This window comes from Phaeodactylum tricornutum, chromosome 10 (assembly GCF_000150955.2).
Source record: "Phaeodactylum tricornutum CCAP 1055/1 chromosome 10, whole genome shotgun sequence".
NCBI lineage: Eukaryota > Bacillariophyta > Bacillariophyceae > Surirellales > Neidiaceae > Phaeodactylum > Phaeodactylum tricornutum.
The window spans coordinates 217,799-239,553 of record NC_011678.1 but is presented as its reverse complement, the minus strand read 5'-3'; the positions used below and the strand labels follow the sequence as shown (position 1 = coordinate 239,553).

General features: G+C 53.9%; 10 protein-coding genes across 10 annotated transcripts; 5 read left to right on the top strand and 5 right to left on the bottom strand.

Annotated features, from left to right (window-relative positions):
- Positions 1-680: 680 nt before the first annotated feature.
- On the top strand, positions 681-2,321 carry PHATRDRAFT_46406 (predicted protein; the record flags this gene model as incomplete). Its single annotated transcript, XM_002180933.1, has 2 exons — positions 681-710; positions 871-2,321. The coding sequence occupies 2 exons, from the start codon at positions 681-683 to the stop codon at positions 2,227-2,229; spliced, it is 1,389 nt and encodes a 462-aa protein (XP_002180969.1). The 3' UTR covers positions 2,230-2,321.
- Positions 2,322-2,606: 285 nt separating this feature from the next.
- On the bottom strand, positions 2,607-5,061 carry PHATRDRAFT_46405 (predicted protein; the record flags this gene model as incomplete). Its single annotated transcript, XM_002180748.1, has 1 exon — positions 2,607-5,061. The coding sequence occupies one exon, from the start codon at positions 5,059-5,061 to the stop codon at positions 2,620-2,622; it is 2,442 nt and encodes an 813-aa protein (XP_002180784.1). The 3' UTR covers positions 2,607-2,619.
- Positions 5,062-6,659: 1,598 nt separating this feature from the next.
- FSA (aldolase fructose-6-phosphate-aldolase) lies at positions 6,660-7,564 on the bottom strand (the record flags this gene model as incomplete). The annotated part of the gene is made up of 1 exon (XM_002180747.1): positions 6,660-7,564. Exon 1 carries the CDS (start codon positions 7,458-7,460, stop codon positions 6,660-6,662), a length of 801 nt encoding a protein of 266 aa, XP_002180783.1. The 5' UTR covers positions 7,461-7,564.
- Positions 7,565-7,958: 394 nt separating this feature from the next.
- PHATRDRAFT_46403 (predicted protein) lies at positions 7,959-8,956 on the top strand (the record flags this gene model as incomplete). Its single annotated transcript, XM_002180932.1, has 3 exons — positions 7,959-8,022; positions 8,114-8,363; positions 8,467-8,956. 3 exons carry the CDS (start codon positions 7,959-7,961, stop codon positions 8,954-8,956), a joined length of 804 nt encoding a protein of 267 aa, XP_002180968.1.
- A 162-nt stretch (positions 8,957-9,118) lies between these two features.
- Positions 9,119-10,625, bottom strand: PHATRDRAFT_46402 (predicted protein; the record flags this gene model as incomplete). Its single annotated transcript, XM_002180746.1, has 1 exon — positions 9,119-10,625. Exon 1 carries the CDS (start codon positions 10,538-10,540, stop codon positions 9,119-9,121), a length of 1,422 nt encoding a protein of 473 aa, XP_002180782.1. The 5' UTR covers positions 10,541-10,625.
- An 807-nt stretch (positions 10,626-11,432) lies between these two features.
- On the top strand, positions 11,433-13,132 carry PHATRDRAFT_50966 (predicted protein). Its single transcript, XM_002180931.1, has 2 exons — positions 11,433-11,659; positions 11,765-13,132. The coding sequence occupies exons 1-2, from the start codon at positions 11,492-11,494 to the stop codon at positions 13,001-13,003; spliced, it is 1,407 nt and encodes a 468-aa protein (XP_002180967.1). The 5' UTR covers positions 11,433-11,491; the 3' UTR covers positions 13,004-13,132.
- On the bottom strand, positions 13,105-15,149 carry PHATRDRAFT_46400 (predicted protein). The gene is made up of 2 exons (XM_002180745.1): positions 14,515-15,149; positions 13,105-14,404 (listed from the first exon to the last, which is right to left on the bottom strand). Exons 1-2 carry the CDS (start codon positions 15,107-15,109, stop codon positions 13,296-13,298), a joined length of 1,704 nt encoding a protein of 567 aa, XP_002180781.1. The 5' UTR covers positions 15,110-15,149; the 3' UTR covers positions 13,105-13,295.
- Positions 15,150-15,701: 552 nt separating this feature from the next.
- On the top strand, positions 15,702-17,375 carry PHATRDRAFT_46399 (predicted protein). Its single transcript, XM_002180930.1, has one exon. The coding sequence runs from the start codon at positions 15,971-15,973 to the stop codon at positions 17,195-17,197; it is 1,227 nt and encodes a 408-aa protein (XP_002180966.1). The 5' UTR covers positions 15,702-15,970; the 3' UTR covers positions 17,198-17,375.
- A 146-nt stretch (positions 17,376-17,521) lies between these two features.
- On the bottom strand, positions 17,522-18,661 carry PHATRDRAFT_46398 (predicted protein; the record flags this gene model as incomplete). The annotated part of the gene is made up of 1 exon (XM_002180744.1): positions 17,522-18,661. The coding sequence occupies exon 1, from the start codon at positions 18,452-18,454 to the stop codon at positions 17,522-17,524; it is 933 nt and encodes a 310-aa protein (XP_002180780.1). The 5' UTR covers positions 18,455-18,661.
- A 728-nt stretch (positions 18,662-19,389) lies between these two features.
- On the top strand, positions 19,390-21,401 carry PHATRDRAFT_20773 (predicted protein). The gene is made up of 3 exons (XM_002180929.1): positions 19,390-19,428; positions 19,512-19,606; positions 19,777-21,401. The coding sequence occupies exons 2-3, from the start codon at positions 19,588-19,590 to the stop codon at positions 21,210-21,212; spliced, it is 1,455 nt and encodes a 484-aa protein (XP_002180965.1). The 5' UTR covers positions 19,390-19,428; positions 19,512-19,587; the 3' UTR covers positions 21,213-21,401.
- The last annotated feature ends 354 nt before the right edge of the window (positions 21,402-21,755 follow it).

The following is a 21,755-nucleotide window of genomic DNA, read 5'->3' as shown; positions in this document are numbered from 1 at the left end:
ACGAAACCTCGCCATACCAGAAATCAAATGCTACTGCGGTCACTTGTCGCGCCAGCCGAGTACAGTAGCCAAAAACAGTCCGGAACGGGACCGTGGAACGTCGGAGTGGCTATTTCTATCCCTAAGTCCACGATCTACTGGGACTTTCACGAGCCACAAACGGCCGTTGGTTCGGACCCAAAACCTCGTGATCGTATTCCGCGCGAGCTTTCCCAGGTACGCCCCCCACGTCCTAAAGACGTATCAGATCCTACCGACATTTACTCCATGCGCGAGCGGCGGGCGGCACACGGTGCGAGCACTTCGCATGGAGTTTCCTTGTCCGAGGCGACCAATTTCATTCGCACACAATACAAAAAAGTCGGTCTGGGATACTATTTGCCGTGTCTCCCGTCACTTTCTTTCCCACGCGTTGTTTCATCGCGAGTCCATCCCAAATCACTCGCCATCCTCTTCAAATCAGTGCATTCTTTCACTTTTTTTGTTTTCCACAACACTGCAAATATACAAACAACAACAAGTCACCATGAGCGCTAGCCATCCTCCTCCCCTGGGTCCTCGCAAGGCCCCTCCTGTTGCCAGCCGCAGTAGCGAACAACCGAGTTTCAGGTCAGTCAGTCGTGCGACTCTATATATACGGCCTCGTAGACAGCATACGCATACAGCTTCCAGAGTCGACCATGTGTATCCCGGTGCGACCCGAAATCGAAGTGAGCTGTTTGGACCAAGCAATCGTCGTGTTGGAACCATGCTTGGTCCCGGGACGACGAGAAGGAATATTTTGTTACAATACAGTAATGTTTTACTTGCTCTCGTACTCACGTTGAACTGCTTTTCGTTCTATTTTGTCACAGATTCGCGACATTACAGAGGCCAGAAGGAGCCACTGTAAATGCTGCAGTAGAAGGCGTACACAAAAACTCCGCTGCGCCATTGCAGCAAATTGACAAGCGTTCGTACTTTCACGACGCTTCTAGCACGCCGCTAGATTCTTTGTCGTTGGAGAAAAATACAAGCTGGGCACCCACTGCGCTTCGACCCGTCCCGGCTTTTTATCCGCTCGAAAAGTCGTCACGACTGATTGAAGACACGACTCCGGTTGCCCTCGCGATCCGACTCGTCGAATGTCTCCGTCAGCTTTCTGTCCACGCCGTCTACGACAATGCCGCCGCGACGGCTTCGCTCCTCACGCAAGAGCACGTGGAAATGCACCTGAGCCTATGGAATACGCCCGTTACTGCGCACACACCCGGAGTCCTAGTGGAACTCCAACGCCGCAAGGGAGATTCCATGGCCTTTCACCGATACAGTCGCGTCATTCTCGATGCTGCTGTTGGAGACTGGGATGATAATTATCAGCAGCATGCGGTAGGATCGCAAGTGGACAGTGTCGTTTATTCTAAAAAAGTACAGCGGCTGTTAACCCTGCACAACAAGAGTGGGCAGGACGAACACGAAAATGCCCTCGTGGCGATTGAAATCGCGCACGGCTTGCTGCTGAAGGATCGCATGGACGCCCGGCAGTTGGGTCTCGAAAGTCTGTGTTTATTAACGGACCCGCGCAAGACAGGTTACGTTACGGCCGTACTTACATCACACGTGGTATTATTGGGCTCGCTGCAGGGCATTGAGATCCCTGGGGTGGATCTGGAAGCGGTGCTGGTAGACGACAGTCCTTTGGAAGAAATTCGACAGGCCATCTTGAGTCTGGTGCAATTTTCGCGTATTGGTGAAGACGACGAAGCGGACGACGGTCAAGAGCAGACCATGACGGATACCGAGCACTTGACTCTCCTGCACAATTTGGCGTTGGCTGTCCTGGCCAATGCGCTCCAAGTTATCGAAACTAGTCCCGAAACTTACTATGAAGAAGACGACGAAGAACCAGAAGATGCCAAACCGCGGGCGCGGCTTCGTACCGCAAGTTCCTCCGACGTGACGAACGAATTCCTCAAGGCCACGGAAGAAACGTCCAAGCACGAAATTCTGTCAACATTGATTCGAGAATTGTCTCAGGCGGGCTCAAAACCTCACGATGCCTGCTTGTCGGCCAAATGCCTGGGCACCATTTGCAAGGCGTCTGACGAAGCCCGGAAACGGGCCAAGGAGCTTGGAGCCAAAACAGTTGTGGCCACCGCACTCGACGTGGGACAGCAAACTCATCTCAAACTCGAGACGGAATGTGAGAAAGTACAAAAAGTACTGACACTCACAAATATGGATGATTGATTATTTTGGATGGATCCCGTATCGATGTGTCCATCAATCTATTGACCATCACCCTATAACACTAGCATCAATAAACCCTACGTCCCTTAACGATATGAAACTATAGAGTCCTATAGTAGCACGCACATTCTGGGAAAATGCCGTTTCGTTGGAAGCGGAACGCCTTTACGCTAGCTATTATAAGGGCTTCCAGCAAAAGACGCTGTGCTACAAAAACATGTTTTAGTCTCAGAACGAATTTCGTTGTGGAGTATCCCTTATTCGCTCGTTCTGCAATTATAGGTGTAAATCTGGGTGGATCCCAACGAGCCTCCCAAATGGTAAAAAGCAGGGTGCGGTCCACGCGTGCGAATTGTTGTTTGACTATTGTCTGGCGAAAAGCCACCACGATTAATTGCGATTGTACCGTTGTTGAAACGATGCAGAGGCTGCTTCCGAATCGATGGCCGCGCTGATGGCCCGTGGGGTCGTTAAAACAGTCAGGCTCCGTTCAAAGTCGGACTTGCGTGCCATTATGGTGGTAATCTCAGACACCGCCATGAGGGACACATCCTCTCCGTCAATGGCGACGATGCGATCGCCGGGGGAGACTTTTTCCACGAGGACCGAGGATGTCCGGACGCCCGAGACAATCGTTCCCTTGGCATCGGACCTGTTGGCGAGAATGATGCCGAGTTTTCCGGCCGGCGCCGTCACGGTGACTCTGCTTCGGCGGGGCGCCGCCGTATTGGCCAGAGGCCGGCGCGGTGAGGCTGATGGAGCGGGGCGACGAGGATTCGAACCGTTGGAATGCCTTGTGGCAGCGTCCTCGGTGGCCGAACCTTCGCCCACCATAGCGAGCTGCATTTCGAGTCGTAATAAGTCGTTGGCGACGCTCCGGGATTGTTCCGACATCTGAGACATGTACGAGCGGGTTGAGTAGCGCGAGTGTCGGGAACTGCGGGACCGCCTCGAGCCGTGAGATTCCACCGATTCGCCGGAACCCTTTAGGAGACGGCGTGAGGAGCGTGATCGATGTGAACGGTGCGACTTGTGTGAGCGTGCGCCTCCTGACGAACGCGAGCGATTGGAGCGACCGGAGAGGGATTCGAGATCCGCGGCAATGCCGCGCGGACCCAGAGCCCCAGCGACTTCGTCGAACAACCAGCGGTCGTTATCCTTGTCTCCGTCGGAATCTTCGTCGGAATCAGCGTTCGAGGTTCGCCGCGAGTTGCCCCGGCGACGAGCCCGTATGCGTTCCTTAGTAGACCGGATCGAGGTCGACGCATCCCGCGAATGCGCCGACATGGCATCCCCACGGTAGCGACGAGAATTTGGTGTGGGTTGTGTGGCTTCGAGGTTTTTGATAATATCCGAAACTGATGCGCCGGATTCATGTGAGGAGCGGACTTCGGTGCCCGAGTATTTGCTCGTTGTCCGGCTCGAGCTTTTGGTACGCGACAAGCTGTAGTGATCGCGTACCAAGGCCGAACTCATGGCAGGCGCCGAATTGACGGAGTCACCCGATTTACGCGAACGCGATTTGGACTTTGCCTTACTGAGCAAGTCGGTGAGCGAAGTGCTGTCTTCCAACAGTCGCGGGGTCTTGTTCATCACAGGAGAAATCTGATTATTCTGCCGCGTTTCTTCCTGCTGTTGCCCGTTGAAATCGGCTTGACTGAAATCGGCAAAATCCGCAAACGGATCCACAGCAAAGTCGGACGTGTGGTCGGCACTTTTGGCGGTGTCCAAGACACGTGGAGACGTGCTAGCGGTAGTCTGTGTACTCCCCGAATAGGTATTGGGAAAGGAAACCACCGTACTCGACCCAAATCCGTCGTCACCGTTGGTGCGGGGGCTTTTCCACGACGAGGACATGGAGGTGTGGCTGTCGTTGTTGCTGTTGGGACTCGTCGGACTCGTTTCCTTGGACATGACCGGGACAATCTGCATTCGCGAACTTGATGCGGGAGTTTTCTTGAGATTGACGAGCTTGCGTTGTGGGCTAAAGGAAGAATCCGTCAGATTGCTTTCGTCGTCCGTGAGCAAATTAGGAAAGAGGGAGGTTTCTCCATCGGTCTGTACGGCGGAGGTGTCTTCGTCGAGAGAAAGATTCGCGACCTTCCTGTTGACGAGCAAGTGCTTGGGTAGGACGCCACTCCGGCGGAGCGACTCGTATTCCGTATCTTCGGCGTCCGTACTGACGTTAAAGGTGCTCGATTCGGCATCACTGCGGGCGTCGTCCATGCCGTCCACGAGAGTGTCGGAGCCGGCGGAAAAGCGTGTCGTCGCGGGTTCCGTCATGTTGAATGTTGGAAAGTGCGCCAAATTGATGTTGTCGTCGAGCTTGGTGCTATTGTTGTTGCTGCTGCTACGGTACGTTTCTCCCGTGAGTTCCTGCAGTAGATCGAACTGTTCCAGATGCGCTCGGGACAGCCGCTCGTTGGACTCGTCGGCGGTTTCCACGTCGGTATCGTCGAGATCCACGGGTCCGGAGTATTTCCCGATCGGCTGTCCTGTTCCGGAGCTCCCGTTGGACTCAGCGGGCGACGCCTCGGCGTTACGGGGCCCGAGGACGATCCGATCGTGACGATTGCCGGTCGACGGACGTTGCGATCCGTGCGTTTCGTCGGGTCGATGTCGACCGGGAGGTGTCGTGGCGGCGGCGGTGCGGGGACTGCTGGGGACGAGTGCGTCGTCGGGACCCGGGGCTCCGTGGTCGTCTTCGGGAGACGACGGCAACGCCGTGGGCTTGACGGACTTGCGTGCCCGACGCAAGGAACGGGGATCCCCGTTCTCGTCATTGTTGGAACTGCCGCCTTTGCGGCGAAAGAGTTTGGCAAAGAATCCCATGGACAGATCGTTCGGTATGCGAGACGAGAGAGAGAGAGACGGGCGTGCGTACCCGTGTGTGTGTATACGACACCCAATGAATCGAGACGCGTAGATCCACTGTTTGGAAGCAACGGAGTGGGCAGACTTTTGTCCTTCCGACAACAGCAGCAACGTTGCAGAGTAAGGCCCGACGAATAAACCAAATAGTTCCGCCAGAACAATAAATCGCGAGTAGGAAAAAGCAGTCTTTCTGTTTCCCCCAAAGAGAGTTTCCCTGTGTTTGGATTGGACTACAACGGGTATATTAGTACAAAGGGAGACACCCGCGAAAAGGACGTTCGCAAGAACGAACAACTCCACAAACTCGCTCGACAGGAAAATCCAACGGGGAACCCTTCGGTTGTGTTGGGTTGCCGAGAAGATCGGCAAGTAGTGGGCGTCTACGGTAGAGAGAGTGGACCTTGCTTGGGACGCTTACAGGAAAAGTACCAGGAGGAGGGCAACCGCAACGTGGGTGACGGTGTCCTGTATACTAGTAGCTAGCTGTAACTGTAACTCTAGAGAAACGTTTATAGCGCTGGCCTGACCCTTTGGGGGAGAAGGGGACGACATATACATATCCTTTCGCCCGACAGACGCATTCACTGTACCTAATAACAACGAACTACGTGTGTACCCAAAGTGACGACCGAACTTTTCAACGCGAGGCCAGCTTCGGCTGGCTGGCGTTGGAGGAGCCACACGGGGAAACTCTCCGATATGTACTAAGTACGGGAAGCACACACAATGTCCCAACTGTCACCGTACTATTCTGCCAATAGGTAAAGATTTTAGTTATGGAAAAGACTACAACTCCGGCTTTTTGGAAGGTGCCGATGGGACTGGCAGTGAATTCCTTCGAAGTTTCCTGGGATTGTCGGACCGTAAATGTATACCCAAAGTTGTTCGATATATACACTCTATGTAAATTTGGACTGGTACGACTGAATCGTTTACCAAAAGGACAGTGTCCTTGCGAATCGGCGACACAAGGTCACGGATAGGAGGAGCGCGACTACCTAAGTCAGCTCCTCGCCGGATTTCGTGAGTACAAGATTGTCTCACGGGATCGATCAATCCCATTCCTGCCCCTCTCCCACGACACGAAATCGTCCTTTTTTATGGTTAGGTATCGAGAAGAGCTTGGTTGCACACGGAATTTCATGTGTGGAATACGATCGACCGATAGTGATACCTATACATTCCCAAAGGGTTCTACTCTCTTGCGAAGAGTGGGGGGTGAGGAACGGTATTGGCACCGGACGGAGTCGATTTTGACGGGGAGTCCTCCGTAAACCTTACGTTGCCCGGCACCTCTCGGCTCTACTTTTACGAATTGATGAAAACACGTCTCGATGCGCAGATTGATCTTCAGGCGAGTGTCACTGTGAGAGCGTGGTATTCACTTTACTAGAGAGTCTGCTAGAGAGAGAGAAATGCCCGACCCAATTTCACATAAGCAGTAACTATAGATAGGCGACTGTTTTCGCGCAAAAGTCGTGACGCGTCCCTTACCTCTCCATACCCAAAATACGTACACGTACACGTACACGCACACACAAACGGCATCGCATTCGTCACCGCGCATTCCGCCACGCGGCGGCCTGAAACACCGCTGCGGCTTCGTCCGTCAACGGCTCCCGGAACAATTGAGCGACCACTTCGGGCGCGACGGTGAAGGTATCACAGCCTTCGGCCGCCAATTCCTTCCAGACCAGCACGTCACGTACGGACGCCACGAGAATGCGGGTATCCGCCTGGAGGCCATCCACCATTTCCAACATGGCGGAAACTTCGGCGGCACCGTTCCGGCCGGTGTCGTCCATGCGTCCCACGTAGGGGGCCAGGTAATCTGCGCCCAGATTGGCCGCAATGAGTACCTGGGAGGGGTCGTAGCACGCCGTCAAACAGACGCGACGACCAGCGCGGATCAATTTGGCGGCCGCTTGCGTGCCGTAAAAGGTGACGGGCACCTTGACGACGATCCGATCCTGGTCCACCACACGTTGGTCGTCCGTCAATTGCATCCCTACCGTGTACAATTCCTCTACCGTCTCTCCCCAGGCTTGACACATGAATTCTTCAACGGCGAAGCCGTCGGGAGTCGGTGGCCGCAAGGCGAGGTTGGCCAGGCGCTGAAGATTGGCGACCGTGCAGGGTTGGTTGCTCCGTTCCAACAGGGTAGGATTCGTGGTAATCCCGTAAAACATCCCTGTCGGTAGAATCTCATTCCAAACGTTAGGATCGGCCGAATCTAAAAAAAGTCGCGACGAACCCCGCAATGGTGGCGTCCAACCCCACACGGCAGAAATAAAGATCGTCCACACCAAGACAATGCCTAGACCGTTCGAACGTCGACGACTGCGGGATATCGCCATGTTCGGAATAAGAGGAACTCGTTTGAATTGTCGGAATTAAAGGCGAGTGGAGAGCGGTAGGACAGAGAGTGTATTGGCGTGTCTATAAATTGAATCGAGTCGTCCCATGAAAGCGTCGGACAATGCGAATGAACCGGACAACCCAGTCCGATCCGGATCCAAGCAACGATCCAGCTTTCGAGGCAAACTGATCGGATGTAAATTTTTGTCGATACAATGTCTGCCATGTGAGATATGCTTATGTGTAGTCTCAATTTTCTGAATTGTATCGAATACTACTTAATTGCAACGAATGACAGTGAGAGAAATCTGTCCTTCTTTGCCTCTGCGTTTCAAAATATCTATTTACAGTGTGTCATCTTATCATTCGAATAAGTATACCAGCTCTCTAGTCGAGGTGTCAGATACAAGAGAAATACCGACATTCGGAGCTACATCCAAAAATTAGGGAATCAGTGTTCGGGAAACGACCATGTCGAGACGGAAAAGGTTACTAGAATGCCCGTTGACAGTGATTTACAACTGCTGGATTGTGGCGGCAGTGGTTGGAGATGCGTTGACTGTGAGTCCGGCTCCCCGTCCTGATCGAATCGTCGGATGGAGTCGTCGTTCGTTTTTGTCCCGTCACGGCGCCAACCTTTTCGTGGGTACAGCGGTCGCCTCGGTGCCCTCTTGGGTCCTCCCCACATCAACACACGCGGTGTCGACCAAAAGTGGTGAATCTTTGGCAACTCTCAGCGCCTTAGAAACCCGTCTGGAACGGGACATCCTCCAACAACTCCCCCTCACGGGACTGTCCGAACGCACCGGCAGTGTGGACAACACGTACTACCCCGACTTTTTGGAGGGCACTTGGGATGTCACACAGACTCTCGTGAACGTTCAAGCGCCGCTCGGCGCCAAGTTTCTCGGCGGACCCAACGGAGACGTGGCGATTGCCGAACAATCCTTGGCCGAATCGCGATCGCGCCTCAGGCCAACCCGTCAGACTCTCGTTACGCTACAGCCCCACACCGTGGGGTATTGCCGAAGACCGCGTCTACAACGCCATTCACCGCCTCGACGCCTTTGCCGGACGGGTCGTTGTGGCGAGTGCGGACTACGCCGACGTCGCGGCGGCCAACCGCGCCACCGTCCTGGCGCTCGGCGGTACCGTCCAGGATCCCCTTCCCACCGTTGTGGTGCGGTTCAAGGGACCGGCTGCGCAAAAAACCTTCGTGACGATGCACGCAGCCGAACGTGTCAGTCCAACCTCCTGGATTGGCGTCGAAGGCAATCGCGCTATCTTTGCCCTCACCAATCAGAGTACGGCCCCTCCCGTCTTTACTGATTCCGAACTTGTTTGGAAGTTCGAGCGACTGGGCGAAGGACGGGTGCGGGGGAAACTGCGGATCGTCGGATACCTCAACGCGCAGTCGGATAAACTGTACTTTGAGGCACGTAATCGAGCCGTCTCGATTCAAGATTATACCTTGGAGATGAAACGCACGGAATAGGTCGAATATGGGAATGACGTGCCACGGTTCGAGCAAATTCCGAATCTTTTCTGTACACAGATGCAAACACGGTGTATCGATCGACGACTAGGTAGTATGCACTAGCACAGTCGTTCCTTGGTAAATATCTTTACCCATGTTATTCCGGGAGCTAGCTATCTTTTACCTTCGCCAATTGCCGCGAGGCGGTGGCCCACCCATTGCCGGACGACCCCGATCTTGATAGCCCCCACCACCGCGTCCGAAACCACCAGAGCCACCCCGATCCCGAAAGCCTCGATCACCACCATCCGAAGATCCGTGTCCCCGTGAAGGAGGTGGGGCTGCTCCACCGCGTCCGCCACTGAACGCAGGGCCCGCGTTCATCGCCGACGGTGGCGGAGGACCCCGCGAGGACGGTGGCGGCGGTCCGTATCGTCCGTATTGCTGAATCATACTCGCCAATTTGTCCCGCACTAGTTTCCACCCCACGTACTGTTTGCCTGCGTAATGCGCCGCGATGCGTTCATCCGCATCCCGGGCTGACATGAAGTTGCCCGAAACTTCGCACACGGTCTTGTCGGTAGAAATATCGGACCGGACGTAATTCAGCTGACGGGTTTGCGACTCGACGGATTCTTCCAGGGCGGCCAAGCGAGCCACGAGGCGGGCGAGATCATATAGTGTCTTTTGTTTGTCAAGCGTGACGCGACCGAGCTGGAGTTGGAGGGCTTGCAACTCTGGATCCACCGGTGGTGTCGGTAGCGGGACTGCAGCGTCGGGCAAGGGTTTCTCCTCCTCATCCTTGACACTCTCGTCTTCTCTTTTGACCTCGGGCTCTACTTTTGTTTCTGCATCCGATTCATTGTGCTGTTGCGGTTCGGATTCGGGTGCGGCTTCCGCAGAATCTCCATTTTGTTCCTCTTTAACCTTGTTGTTGCCGATGACTCCCGATTCTTCCACGGCGGGTGTGGGCTCTACGTCCGACTGTTTCGGCTTTTGGAAGAGATCTCCGAGTTCCGTTTTCGCCGTGGTTTCTTTGGCGACCAGGGCATCCAACTCCCCCAACCGGTTAGCGAGTTCAACTTCCATGTCTTCTTTTTGTATAATATTCCGCGCCAGCAACTCGACCGCTTGCGGATCGACGTTTTCCACGTAATCCACCGCCGCTTGCGAGGATTGGGACTGTTTGCGCGCAATTTCCTGCCGCAGCTTTTCCTTGTTCCGGGACACGACACGATCACACTGACGAGTGAGTTCGGACAATTTCTGAAAGAGAAAGTAGTCGTAACCGAGTCTCGCTTGCTCTGCCGGTGGCAGAGCCTTGTATTCCGCGTGGGCGTCGGGGTCGGCGACGTAGGGATTGGTGACGCCCAAATCGGATTTGGTGTTGACGAAGAGTTCAAAGACGTCCACTCCCCAAGCCGTGTACAGCGGATCAATGTCCGGATCGTAACAGGATCGGGCCTTTTTGCCCGGTAGCAACAACAGGTCGCCACCGCCGCGACCGCCCCGTCGTGGTACCGCCGCTCCCGGTGGCAGCGGGGCGTTCCGGTCGCCGCCCATGAGCGCGTCCAGCATCTGACGAGCCTCTTCCGCCGCCATGTCGTACCGCAATCCAGTGTTTGGAACCGAACTACTGTCTATGGTAGACGTCTGGACGATGTTGTGGAAGGTGTCTTTCTCTCGTCTCGTCCGTTTGTTGTGGAAGGAGTGATTGTGAAAGGTAGCGGTGTGTGTGACTGTGAATACATGGACAATCCGTTCGAGGGTTGGGGGAGGGGGAGGGAGGAAATATACGCGGGTGCGGTCTCGCTACTAGCTCGACTGTCCCGTGCCGTACGCCTTTCAAAGCCTGGCACGGTCCGAAGCTTCTCCAGGTTGGCATTCAAGTGTGACATGTCTGGTAGAAAGGGACATGTCTCACATGAGGAAAGTGGGAAAGAGCAAGCTCTCCTCTTGACCGTCAGCCGAATGATACGTGTTCAGAGTCAGAGGGACTCGGGGACAGGATCATCCAATGAAAGGGAGTCGGTAAGTGTCATGGATTAGTCTTAGAGGTAGCACAGAAGCAATTCGCGTTGGCGTTCACTGTCTAGGTTTCCTCTTGTTAGTCTGTACGATTTCCGTTTCTCGTCCGTCTGTCAATCACACACAGTGACCATACTAGTGTTGAGGAATTCGGAATATCTGAAAGGTCAACTTGATAAAAATGAACCAGAAGAATTGACGTGTAGACTACCTACGTTGCGTGAGCGGTACACAGGTGGAACCCCACCGAGAATGTACGTCACACAGTCAGAACGTGAGAATGGGTGAGGGTTTTCTCCTCAGAACTACTAGCTACTCTAGCTAGCTAGCTAGACTACGGATCGTCCCTTGGATTTTTGGATCTCCGGCCCCCGCAAACGACTTCAACTTGGGGTCCGGAAAACGACGATTCCAAGGAAAAGAGATGGTTCACGTTCGACGACGAGATCTCTCCCTATCACACATACACACACATCACGGTCCTTCTACTGTAACCATCCCAGTCGTATACTATATAGTCTCATTATGAAATTCGCTCTCGCCTCTTCTGTTTTGGTTTTTACGGCTGTCGCGTCGTCGGCCTTTGTCCCGCACCAGGCCTTGGCCCGGGCCGGGAGTTCCTCGTTGCACAGCGCTGTTTCGGATACCTACACCTTTACCAAAAGCGAAGAAATCTTTGCCGAAGCCAAAACTGTACGTGTCCATTCCCTCTTTACGTTATTTGGTGAGCTGAAAATAGTGATGCTCACGGAATGACTTGCATGTTTGTTTGATTTTGGTTATTGTTGTATTTGGCAGTTAATGCCCGGTGGTGTTTCGTCGCCAGTCCGCGCGTTCAAGTCCGTCGGCGGCAACCCCGTTGTCTTTGACAAGGTCAAGGGAGCCTACGCCTGGGACGTGGACGGCAACCAATACATTGATTACGTCGGAACCTGGGGACCGGCTATTCTCGGACACGCCGATGACGACGTCCTCGCCGCCATTACCGAAACCATGGCCAAGGGAACTTCCTTCGGTGCCCCCTGTCCCTTGGAGAACGAGCTCGCCAAAGCCGTCATTGCCGCCGTGCCTTCCGTAGAAATGGTGCGATTCACCAACTCTGGTACCGAAGCCTGCATGGGAATGATTCGTTTGGTCCGCGCACACACGGGTCGGGAAAAGGTCATCAAGTTCGAAGGATGCTACCACGGACACGCCGATTCATTTTTGGTCCAAGCCGGATCCGGCGTCGCCACGCTCGGTCTCCCCGATTCACCCGGGGTCCCCAAGGCTGCCACCAGTGCCACTTTCTGCGCCGAGTACAACAACCTCGAATCGGTCAAGAAAATTTTGGAGGAACACAAGGACGAGTTTGCCGCCATTATTCTCGAACCCGTCGTGGGCAATTCCGGATTCATCAAGCCCACCAAGGAGTTCTTGCAGGGTCTGCGCGATTTGGCCACCGAAAACGGCGCCCTGCTCGTCTTTGACGAAGTCATGACGGGATTCCGCGTCGCCTACGGAGGTGCTCAGGAGTACTTTGGCGTCACCCCCGACGTCACCACCATGGGCAAGGTCATTGGCGGTGGACTCCCGGTCGGAGCCTACGGTGGCCGCAAGGATATCATGGAAATGGTCGCCCCGGCCGGTCCCATGTACCAGGCCGGAACTCTCTCCGGCAACCCCCTCGCGATGCGGGCGGGCATCGAAACCCTCAAAAAGCTGAGCGCCCCCGGAACACACGAGGAACTCGAACGCAAATCCCAAAAACTGATCGACGGCATTGCCGCCGCCGCCGAAAAACACGGCCACGACTTTACTTCCGGGTGTGCCGGAGGTATGTTCGGATGGTTCTTCACCAAGGGACCCGTCACCAATTTCAGTGAGGCCGCCAAGTCGGATAGCGAAAAATTTGGCAAATGGCACCGCATGATGCTGGAACGGGGTGTCTACCTGGCGCCGTCCCTATACGAAGCCGGCTTTATGAGTATGGCACACACGGATGCAGATATTGAAAAGACAATCGCCATTGCCGACGAAGTCATGGCAAAGTTGTAAAACAACAAGGGAATACTAGTGGGTAGCCTATCTTGACGAGAATAACGTAGCATCGCCTTACACAACCGTCCCACCGGAACTTTTTGGGCAAGCAAAAGATTCAAATACAAACGTAACCTATTTACATATACACTTGTGTACAGCAATATGGGAGCTTCTGTACAGGTCTGTCGAGGGAAATTTGCGCAAACCACCACACACGCGATGGAATTAGCCTGCTCGCACTGCCATTACTCCGCGAACAGAGAGCGTCGAGAAGTCCATTTCATGCGCGTCACTGGATGATCCAATTCTATTCCGAAGAGTGTTCGGTATCACCTTCGTAGTAATACTCCGAGTTTCCCGGATTGTGTGTTTGCAAGCGAGTCGCTTTTAACTTTTGCTGTTTCTGTTCGGCCGACATAAAGACAGGATTCTCACCATCACGGTTGATCTTGAGACCATCCATAACAGCCTGCACATCGCAATCTTGACCCGTGTACGAAACCTGCCACATGGGCGTCCAGTACTCATCCATCATTTTTTTCGTCGCGACCGGATCGTCCACTATCACACCCCATTCCGCAAGGTCACAAATATACAAGTTCTGCGATCCCGTGTACGAACAAACGTCGTCCACGATAAAATGCTTGGCGTGCATGCCCATCGTGGCTCCATCGTCGTATTCGTGTCCACGCTTTTCGCGAATAAAACATACGCGCAGGTTGTCGGCGACACACTTCCGCAGTGCCGCATCTTGCGCTTGTGGAAATTGTTTCTTGATCGTCTTGATGATTTCGGCCGCCACATCGACACAGGTCCAGCCGTTGCCGTAGCAAGCTTCTATCGCGCCCAATCCTCCCGGGACCGAATTAGGATTGCTCAACGTAATCTCCACATCCACGTGCCGTTCCCAGATAACGCGACCCAGCACGGACAGGTATTCCTTGGGCCAAACGCAACCGGGCAACGGAATTCTGGTGCCCGGAATGCACACCGGGCCCAGGTCTTGCAAGGCCATTCGGATGATTGTTTTGGCGGACCCGAGCATGGCTAAGAATGCGTCATCGGCTGGACGCGCGTGGCGCAGTATTGTCCCGAATCGTCCCACGGTGATCATGGGCACTTCGTTGGGCAGCGGATCACGCATCGGCGTCAAGGATTTGCGGTACCGGGGTGGGAACTCCGCAGTCCGCCCCCGCGGAAATTCACTCACCGTAACCCTTGTCTTGGCAACGAGGGGCATACCATCGGGGATTTTGTCGACGAACTGTCCACAACAGGTGTCCTGCTTGAACTCAATAAAGTCCCATTGTTCGTTCGCGAACCGATGCCCATCGTGCGCCACACGGCCCTGTAATTCAAACGAAAGGTCGTGTATCGGATTTTGCTTCAAGTAGTGCGCGTCCCACATATTGTGGCCTGTGTGGGGGTAAAGCACACAGAGATACGCAGGTGGTGAGAAGCCGTGCGCGTGTGGAGAGAGATTTCGTAGACAAACCGGGGGCAGTCTGCCGTGTCGAAAAGCTCACCTCCCGTGTGCAGGTACTGTCCATCGACGGCAATAATTTTGGCGTGATTCCAGGAAACTCCACGACGCCAAGCACCCACCCAGAGGTTGATGTTGGCACTTTTGGGAACGAGTGCCGTCAACGCCTTGATGACTTTGTTGCAGTTGACCGGCATGCCGACAATGTTCCCAAACATCATGCGCACGACGACCGGCTTGGTCTTGCCTGTCGCACGAAACGCGATCGTCTTCAGTGCTTCCTGGAATTGGGTCATGAACAAACCATCCGGAGGTCCCAGGCTCATAACGTCGCACCATGTTTCGGTGCGGGCCATGATTTCCGCCATTTTCTCGGGAAACCAATCGTCGTGGCCGTCCCGGGGATATTCGACGTCGCGGAGCCATCCCGTGAGGGGCGTCTGGTGCAGTTCTCCCACAACGACACCGGACGTGACGTTCCATAACGTGTGGTGCTGCCGATTGTGTCGTTTGCGTAAGACGTCGTAGGCGGCCTGCCCCACGTGGGACAGATTCTCGGCGTCGTCGTCTTCGATTTCGTCGCCGGACGACTCGTATCCCCGCTCGAAGCAAGTGAAACAACAATCAAACATCTCCATTTTTGGAAAACTACGGAATGGTGGACGCGGTGGATGAGCGGATTGGTGCGTGTCGGTGGGTGTTTGGGGTTGTGGCTGGAAGCAAAGCCTGGTTTTACGGTTCGTGCCAGAGTAGTCGGTGATCTGTGTAACCAACGGTAAGCAGGAATTCGATCGTTGCCGACCGATCCGCGAAACAACGGAACGTTCGATTCTGCACGCAGGCACGTATGACACCCCGTTCCAAGCCAATCGAAGGAGGAATGGTGCCGAAGAAGTATTCTGCCACTCTACTAGCAGAGATGCGAGGAATCTTGATATTAAAATGAAAACGGGGGAATAACTGTAAGTGTGAGGAATGATCTCGTTTTCAATTATGGAAAAGGAATTTGGACATCCCATGGGACTGCTATGTAGGATCTGAATCCGGCGCACTCCGGACAGGCCAGTCGTTGGAAAATCCAGCAAACCCTCACACCCTTGAAACGTGAAAACCGCTCACGTAGGGCTTTTTCCTACACCGAACCGTCAGGTGCTACTAGAATATAAGCTTTTCCGTCACGACGTACGTTCTCGCTATGCCTGCTGCGCACGCCCAGAGCCAATGGTAAAGCGAGCGAGCGACTGCCTACACAATGTGAGCATCATTGCGATCGAGAGCTCGCAAAGAGTGGACTCTCTCTCTTTGCAAACTCGTGGTGACTGTGAATACGCGGCCATTTTCATGCTTTTTCGGAAAGGGGGGAGAAAGCGAGGCTTGCCATTGCAAGGGCATCAATCTCCTCCTCTACTGCATTCCAGCTCATCCGATATTGCCAAAGGTGCAGTTCTGCGAACGCCATCGAGAAAAACACGGAGTCTTATCGTTTCCATTTTAGCACAATGAACGATTCGGTGGCGCCCATCGTCTCGCCGCCCCACGTCGTGGTGGTTGGCGCTGGAGCGGCGGGGATCACGGCAGCCTTTGCCCTCGTCCAAGCCGGCGTCGACGTGACCATTCTAGAAGCGTCCCCGTCCCGTATTGGCGGTCGCATTTACCCCAATACCACTCTGTCCGCTTTCCCGCTGGAATTGGGGGGCGAATGGGTTCACTTGAAGCCCGATCAGATCTTACCCAGGCTCTTGTCACCCCAGCGAGACTTTGTGGTGGGTCCGCAGCAAACCCTTTTGCACGATACGGGGCCCATACAGTACTGGAGTGAGGATGCCTTTTATCCGTACGAGTTTGATCCGGTCGACTATCTGTGGGTGAATACATCCTGGTTGGAGTTTTTCGAAACCAACTTTATCGAACCGGCTTCACTAGCCGATCGTATTGTGATGAATTGTGCGGTGGATACGATTGATGTCCAAGCTCCGACCGCGAACGACACCGGTCATGTCTTGGTGAGCTGTGCTACCGGTGACAAGACTTACACGGCTGATGCCGTCATTGTTACAGCATCCATGAAAGTCCTCCAAGACGGGGTGATTAAGTTTCAGCCGCCGTTGCCCGATTCCTACCGCAACGCTATGGGAAATTTTGACATGGGTCCCGGGCTGAAAGTCTTTATCGAATTTACGGAAACTTTTTATCCGTTGGCCTTTGCGTTCGAATCCGACGATGCCACGGAGGAGGAAGGCGAGCGGTACTTTTACGACGCAACCTTTGGAGAAACGACGAACAAGCATATTCTGGGTGTGTTCGCTTACGGTATCACGGCCGAAAGGTACCTCGCTCTCTCCGTGCAAGGAGAGGATGTTTTGGTACGGGCTATTTTGGAAGATTTGGACGCCATTTTCGATGGTCGAGCCAGTGCCACGTACGTGAACCACGTTGTCCAGGATTGGGCGCAGGAGCCTTTTGTCCGATGCGCGTACACGTATTGGATCACCGACTACGCGTCGAGTATTGCGCAATTTCAAAAGCCGGTCCACGGCAAAGTCTTTTTTGCCGGTGAGGCCTTGCCACCGGATTTGGAAAACTGGGGATTCGTCCACGGTGCTGCTCTTTCGGGTCAAAAGGCTGCCGCCGACGTGGTGGCGTTCCTGGACAGCGCCGGAACTTCCGCCGACGTCTTTGGTGTTGGTATCGCTGCCGTATGGACGCTTCTCCTTTGGCTATTTTGATCACAGGAGAAAAGGACGCTGCCGTTATTGTTAATTGCTGAATGAAAATCACTGTAGGACCGTATTTTTGTTGGCTTTCCGAGTTGGAAATACGCAAAGCCCAGACAATGTTTTAGGGCTCTATACCGACGTACACGTCGCTACCTAACCAATTGTCTAATTTTTTTGTTTGAAACCAAGGCTGCTATTACGATGTATTCTTAGGTATGTATGGACGTGTTTTCGATGCAGCAAAAGGTGCACAAGAGAGATGTCATCGATATACGATTGAGGATGGGGCGCAAACTAAGCAAGCAATCTCTAGGAACCGCTCTCCTTCATGCTCTACGAGCATTCGTGGGTCACCGAAATACCCCGAAATCGTGCCGGGTGTGCCTGCCGCGTGCAGAGTTCAGTGCCGGTATCCCAACAGGTCCATCCCCCGGTTGTACAGATCTCGACCTGCATCCAGTCCTGGTCTTTGCGAAGGCTGTGCGTACGAACGTTACGTGGGTTCAGAAGGTACCCGTGGGCAGGAATCGCGGCACCGTCGTCTTCTTCCTGTTCCACGGCGTCATGAAAGCCACCGGTGGCCACCACGAGGCTGGCATGGTGAGACACGCGGTCCAAAGCCACCACGGTAATTTGCAAATTGTCGACGGCTTCGTAGAGACTCGCCAGCACGTCGGGATGATCGGTGGAAATGTCGGCACCGTGCGTATCCACTACGGCAAGGTACGCATCCATGGCGGGCCACGTGAGCGCCACGCGCTGCGTATCCAGAAAGACGCGGTGGCCGCGTGACGGGATGGACGGGACGAATCCTTGCCAAATGAGCGAGGGATCGTCGGGATCATGAAGGACCTTGATGGCTGGTGGTTTGCGGTAGGCCATTCGTACAAAGAATTCGTAGGCTTGCGGGTTATGGATCGGTTGGGGACGCAAGGTGGAGACCCAGTGCGTGCATTCGCGGCAGAGCGTATGCGAACGTACGGGCTTGTCGTAATCGTAGTGCCGGACAGCCCAGTAGTCCATGGTCCGTGCGTACCGCTGGGCCTTGAAGTAGCGTTGACAACGGATTCGTGCACCCGAGACGGCGTGGATGTGATGGTACGTGGAAGGACCCTGGACGACAGCGGCGTCCAGTGAATTCCAGGCTAGCGGAGTACGAGCGGCCAACCATCGAGTCGTTTGCTGGATACTGGTTAGGTCTGGAGTATCCAGGAAGGATAGAACATGAGACAGCGGTCCTTCATGGAGATCCAAGAGAGTCAACATGATGCGAACTTGCTGTAAGGATAATAGATAAGAGTTGATGTATTCTATGAAAAATAGTATTCAACAATTGTGGTAGTGTGTGGTGTGGTGTATATGGATGCGACTCGCACATTACCACACCAACACTACGGCATAACGGCACACACACACACCCCATATGCTATACCGCACTATTGTACGTGTACGTGTAGGATGCGTGATTTTAAGAGGGCCTTGGTAGTGTGTGAGTGTGTGTGTGTGTGCGCGCTTTCACGGTCAGCCGTAGTGGGGAACGCCGTATCGTGCTACCCGCACCATGCCAACAGGGGGCGGGGCAACTTGGCGGTGACTATTTTCACCCGGTATAGTGTTGCCTATCGCGACAAAATGTGAGCGGGAACCTTCCGCGGTGCCAAGGAATATCGATACTACTAAAAAGTAGTGCGATTTCAGACAGTGCCCCCCCTACTGGAAAGCCGGTGCGATTGAGAGGTCGCTTTTTCTGCGGAACGGATGACGTAAGGACCGAAATTCCGGGAGAAGCTTTTGGCGGACGTGGCGCACCCGGAATTGCTGAAGCTACCGCGTCTGGATCAAAGAGGCGACCAGGAATGTCCGGGTTTCCTAAGCACAAATAAATAAAACATCAACTTTCAATTACGGAGTGTGGGGAACTGGGGTACCCAATTCCGCAATATTTGGTGACATCAATATTGGTAAACCAAGAGGTTACCTTCACAGAAAAAAACAGTGACCTCATCTACGGTTGCGGTATATATCCGGGTATATTACGAGAAATGGCGCGAACATTCTCCACCACAGGATTTTCGATGCCGGGCCAAGAGTGAACCGAGACACCAGCGGTTTCCGAACTAAACACGGGATTCGCACCGACGTTCCTGGACCATACAGCCTTTTCTACGCGTCTCTGGGGCCACCGACGACACAACGAACCAAACACCCCAAGTACGGCAAGGCGAACCGAAGACAGGTAGGTAGGTAGGTAGGTATATATATATACACACCCTCCCACCACTAACAGCCCGTAACGAACGTTTCTACCTCTCTGCTTCCAAAGAAACCGGATACATCTAGGATTGTCGGAGATCCGTTGACGCCAAGAGTTGCACAAAGCAAAACTTGTTTCCAGAATCATGCCGTCGGCTACAAAATGTGAGTACTTGCGAGCGACACTCCATCCAGTCAGGGCGACTCGCGTGTCTGTTTCGTGACACTGTGTCTTTTGCTTGCGGTTGTGTCGAACGCTTTGGCGGAGCACTTTATTCCCACATACTCACACACACACACATACACATTGCTTGGTCGATCTCGTGACTGCGCAGCCGCCAAAAAGCGCAAGGCCGACGACGGCTCGGCCGTGGCGGAAACGTCGGCGGGTCCGATGATTACGCCTTCGTCGCACACGCCCAAGCTCGATACGAGTAAGTGGCCGTTACTGCTGAAGAACTATCACGAACTCCACGTGCGCACCGCGCACTACACCCCGCTACCGACCGGCAGTAGTCCGCTCGCCCGCACCCTCGAACAGCACTTGCAGTACGGAGTCATCAATCTCGACAAACCCGCCAATCCGTCCTCGCACGAAGTTGTGTCCTGGATTAAACGCATTCTGCGAGTCGAGAAAACGGGACATTCCGGCACGCTGGACCCCAAAGTTACCGGTTGTCTCATTGTGTGTATAGATCGCGCCACCCGACTCGTCAAGGCACAGCAGAGTGCCGGTAAAGAGTATATCGGCGTTGTGCGTCTGCACGCTGCCTTGGACGATCCCAAGCAGCTCACGCGAGCGATTGAAACCACACTCACCGGCGCGCTATTTCAACGACCGCCCCTTATTTCGGCCGTCAAACGACAATTGCGCATTCGAACCATTTACGATTCCAAGCTCCTCGAGTTCGACGGCGAACGAAACCTAGGTGTCTTTTGGGTCAAGTGTGAGGCCGGAACGTACATTCGTACCCTCTGCGTGCACGCGGGACTCTTGGTCGGTACCGGTGGTCACATGCAGGAACTGCGTCGCGTTAAATCCGGTGTGCTCGGGGAAGAAGACAATCTCGTCACGCTGCACGACGTTATGGACGCACAGCACGTGTACGACACCACTAAGGACGAAACCTATTTGCGCCGGGTGGTCATGCCGCTCGAGACTCTCTTGACCAACTACAAGCGTATCGTTGTGAAAGATAGTGCCGTCAACGCAATCTGCTACGGTGCCAAGTTGATGATACCCGGTTTGCTGCGCTTTGCCGACGATATCGAACTCAATCAGGAGGTGGTACTCATGACGACCAAGGGCGAGGCTATTGCCGTGGCTTTGGCGCAAATGACGACGGCCGTCATGGCCACAGTGGACCACGGAGTCGTGGCCAAGATTAAGCGGGTCATTATGGAACGCGATGTGTACCCGCGTCGATGGGGTCTCGGGCCCATGGCGCAACGGAAGAAGAGTATGATCAAGGAAGGCAAACTGGACAAGCACGGCAAACCCAACGAAAAGACGCCGTCGAACTTTTTGGATTCCTACAAGGATTATTCGAAATCCAAACCGCCCGTATTGGATGGTAACGGTGAACCGACCACGCCGGGATCCGCATCCGTCGCCTCCAGCAACGGAGATAAAATGGAAGTCGACGAATCGGAGAAGAAACGACCATCCTCGCCAAAATCCGAGGATGATGACGATGCTCCCCAGAAAAAGAAGGATAAGAAAGACAAGAAGAAGAAAAAGGACAAGAAAAAGAAGAAGGAAAAGGAGTAGAGGACGCCTTGTTTCCTGCTACTAGTATATCTTCCAGAGAAATCTAAACTAATCTTTTGAGAAATTTGTATGCATTCGCGTACATCGAAAAGTTGACAAGGGGTCATGCAATGGGTCCGTTGCTGGCAGCAGTTGCGAACGAGTAGGCTAGAACAGAATTTTTAAATGGTATGCTCTTAAGATTAGGTAAAATGTCCATCCTCTCGGAAAAACTCTGCAATCACCGCACCACACAACAAGTAACTCCCCCATCCCGACACAAATTATACCAGAGGTGGCTTGGGATCGACTACTTAAAAGATAAGCTTTTCATCCCTTGTGTTGCCTTCTGTTCATCCGACTTCATCCTTCTAGTAGTAGAGTGAAGATCAGAAGGTTTGGGAGAGGGTGAGTTTCTAGCCGCGGCAGCGGCAGCAACTGCTCTTTCTCGTGCCTCCCTCTCCTCTCTTGCTTTTTGCATTCGGGCCATGAGCATAGGGTTTGGTTTATAGGCGGACGAGCCATTTTCGGAAGCTGGGACTTCCTCCAGATTTCGAGACGACA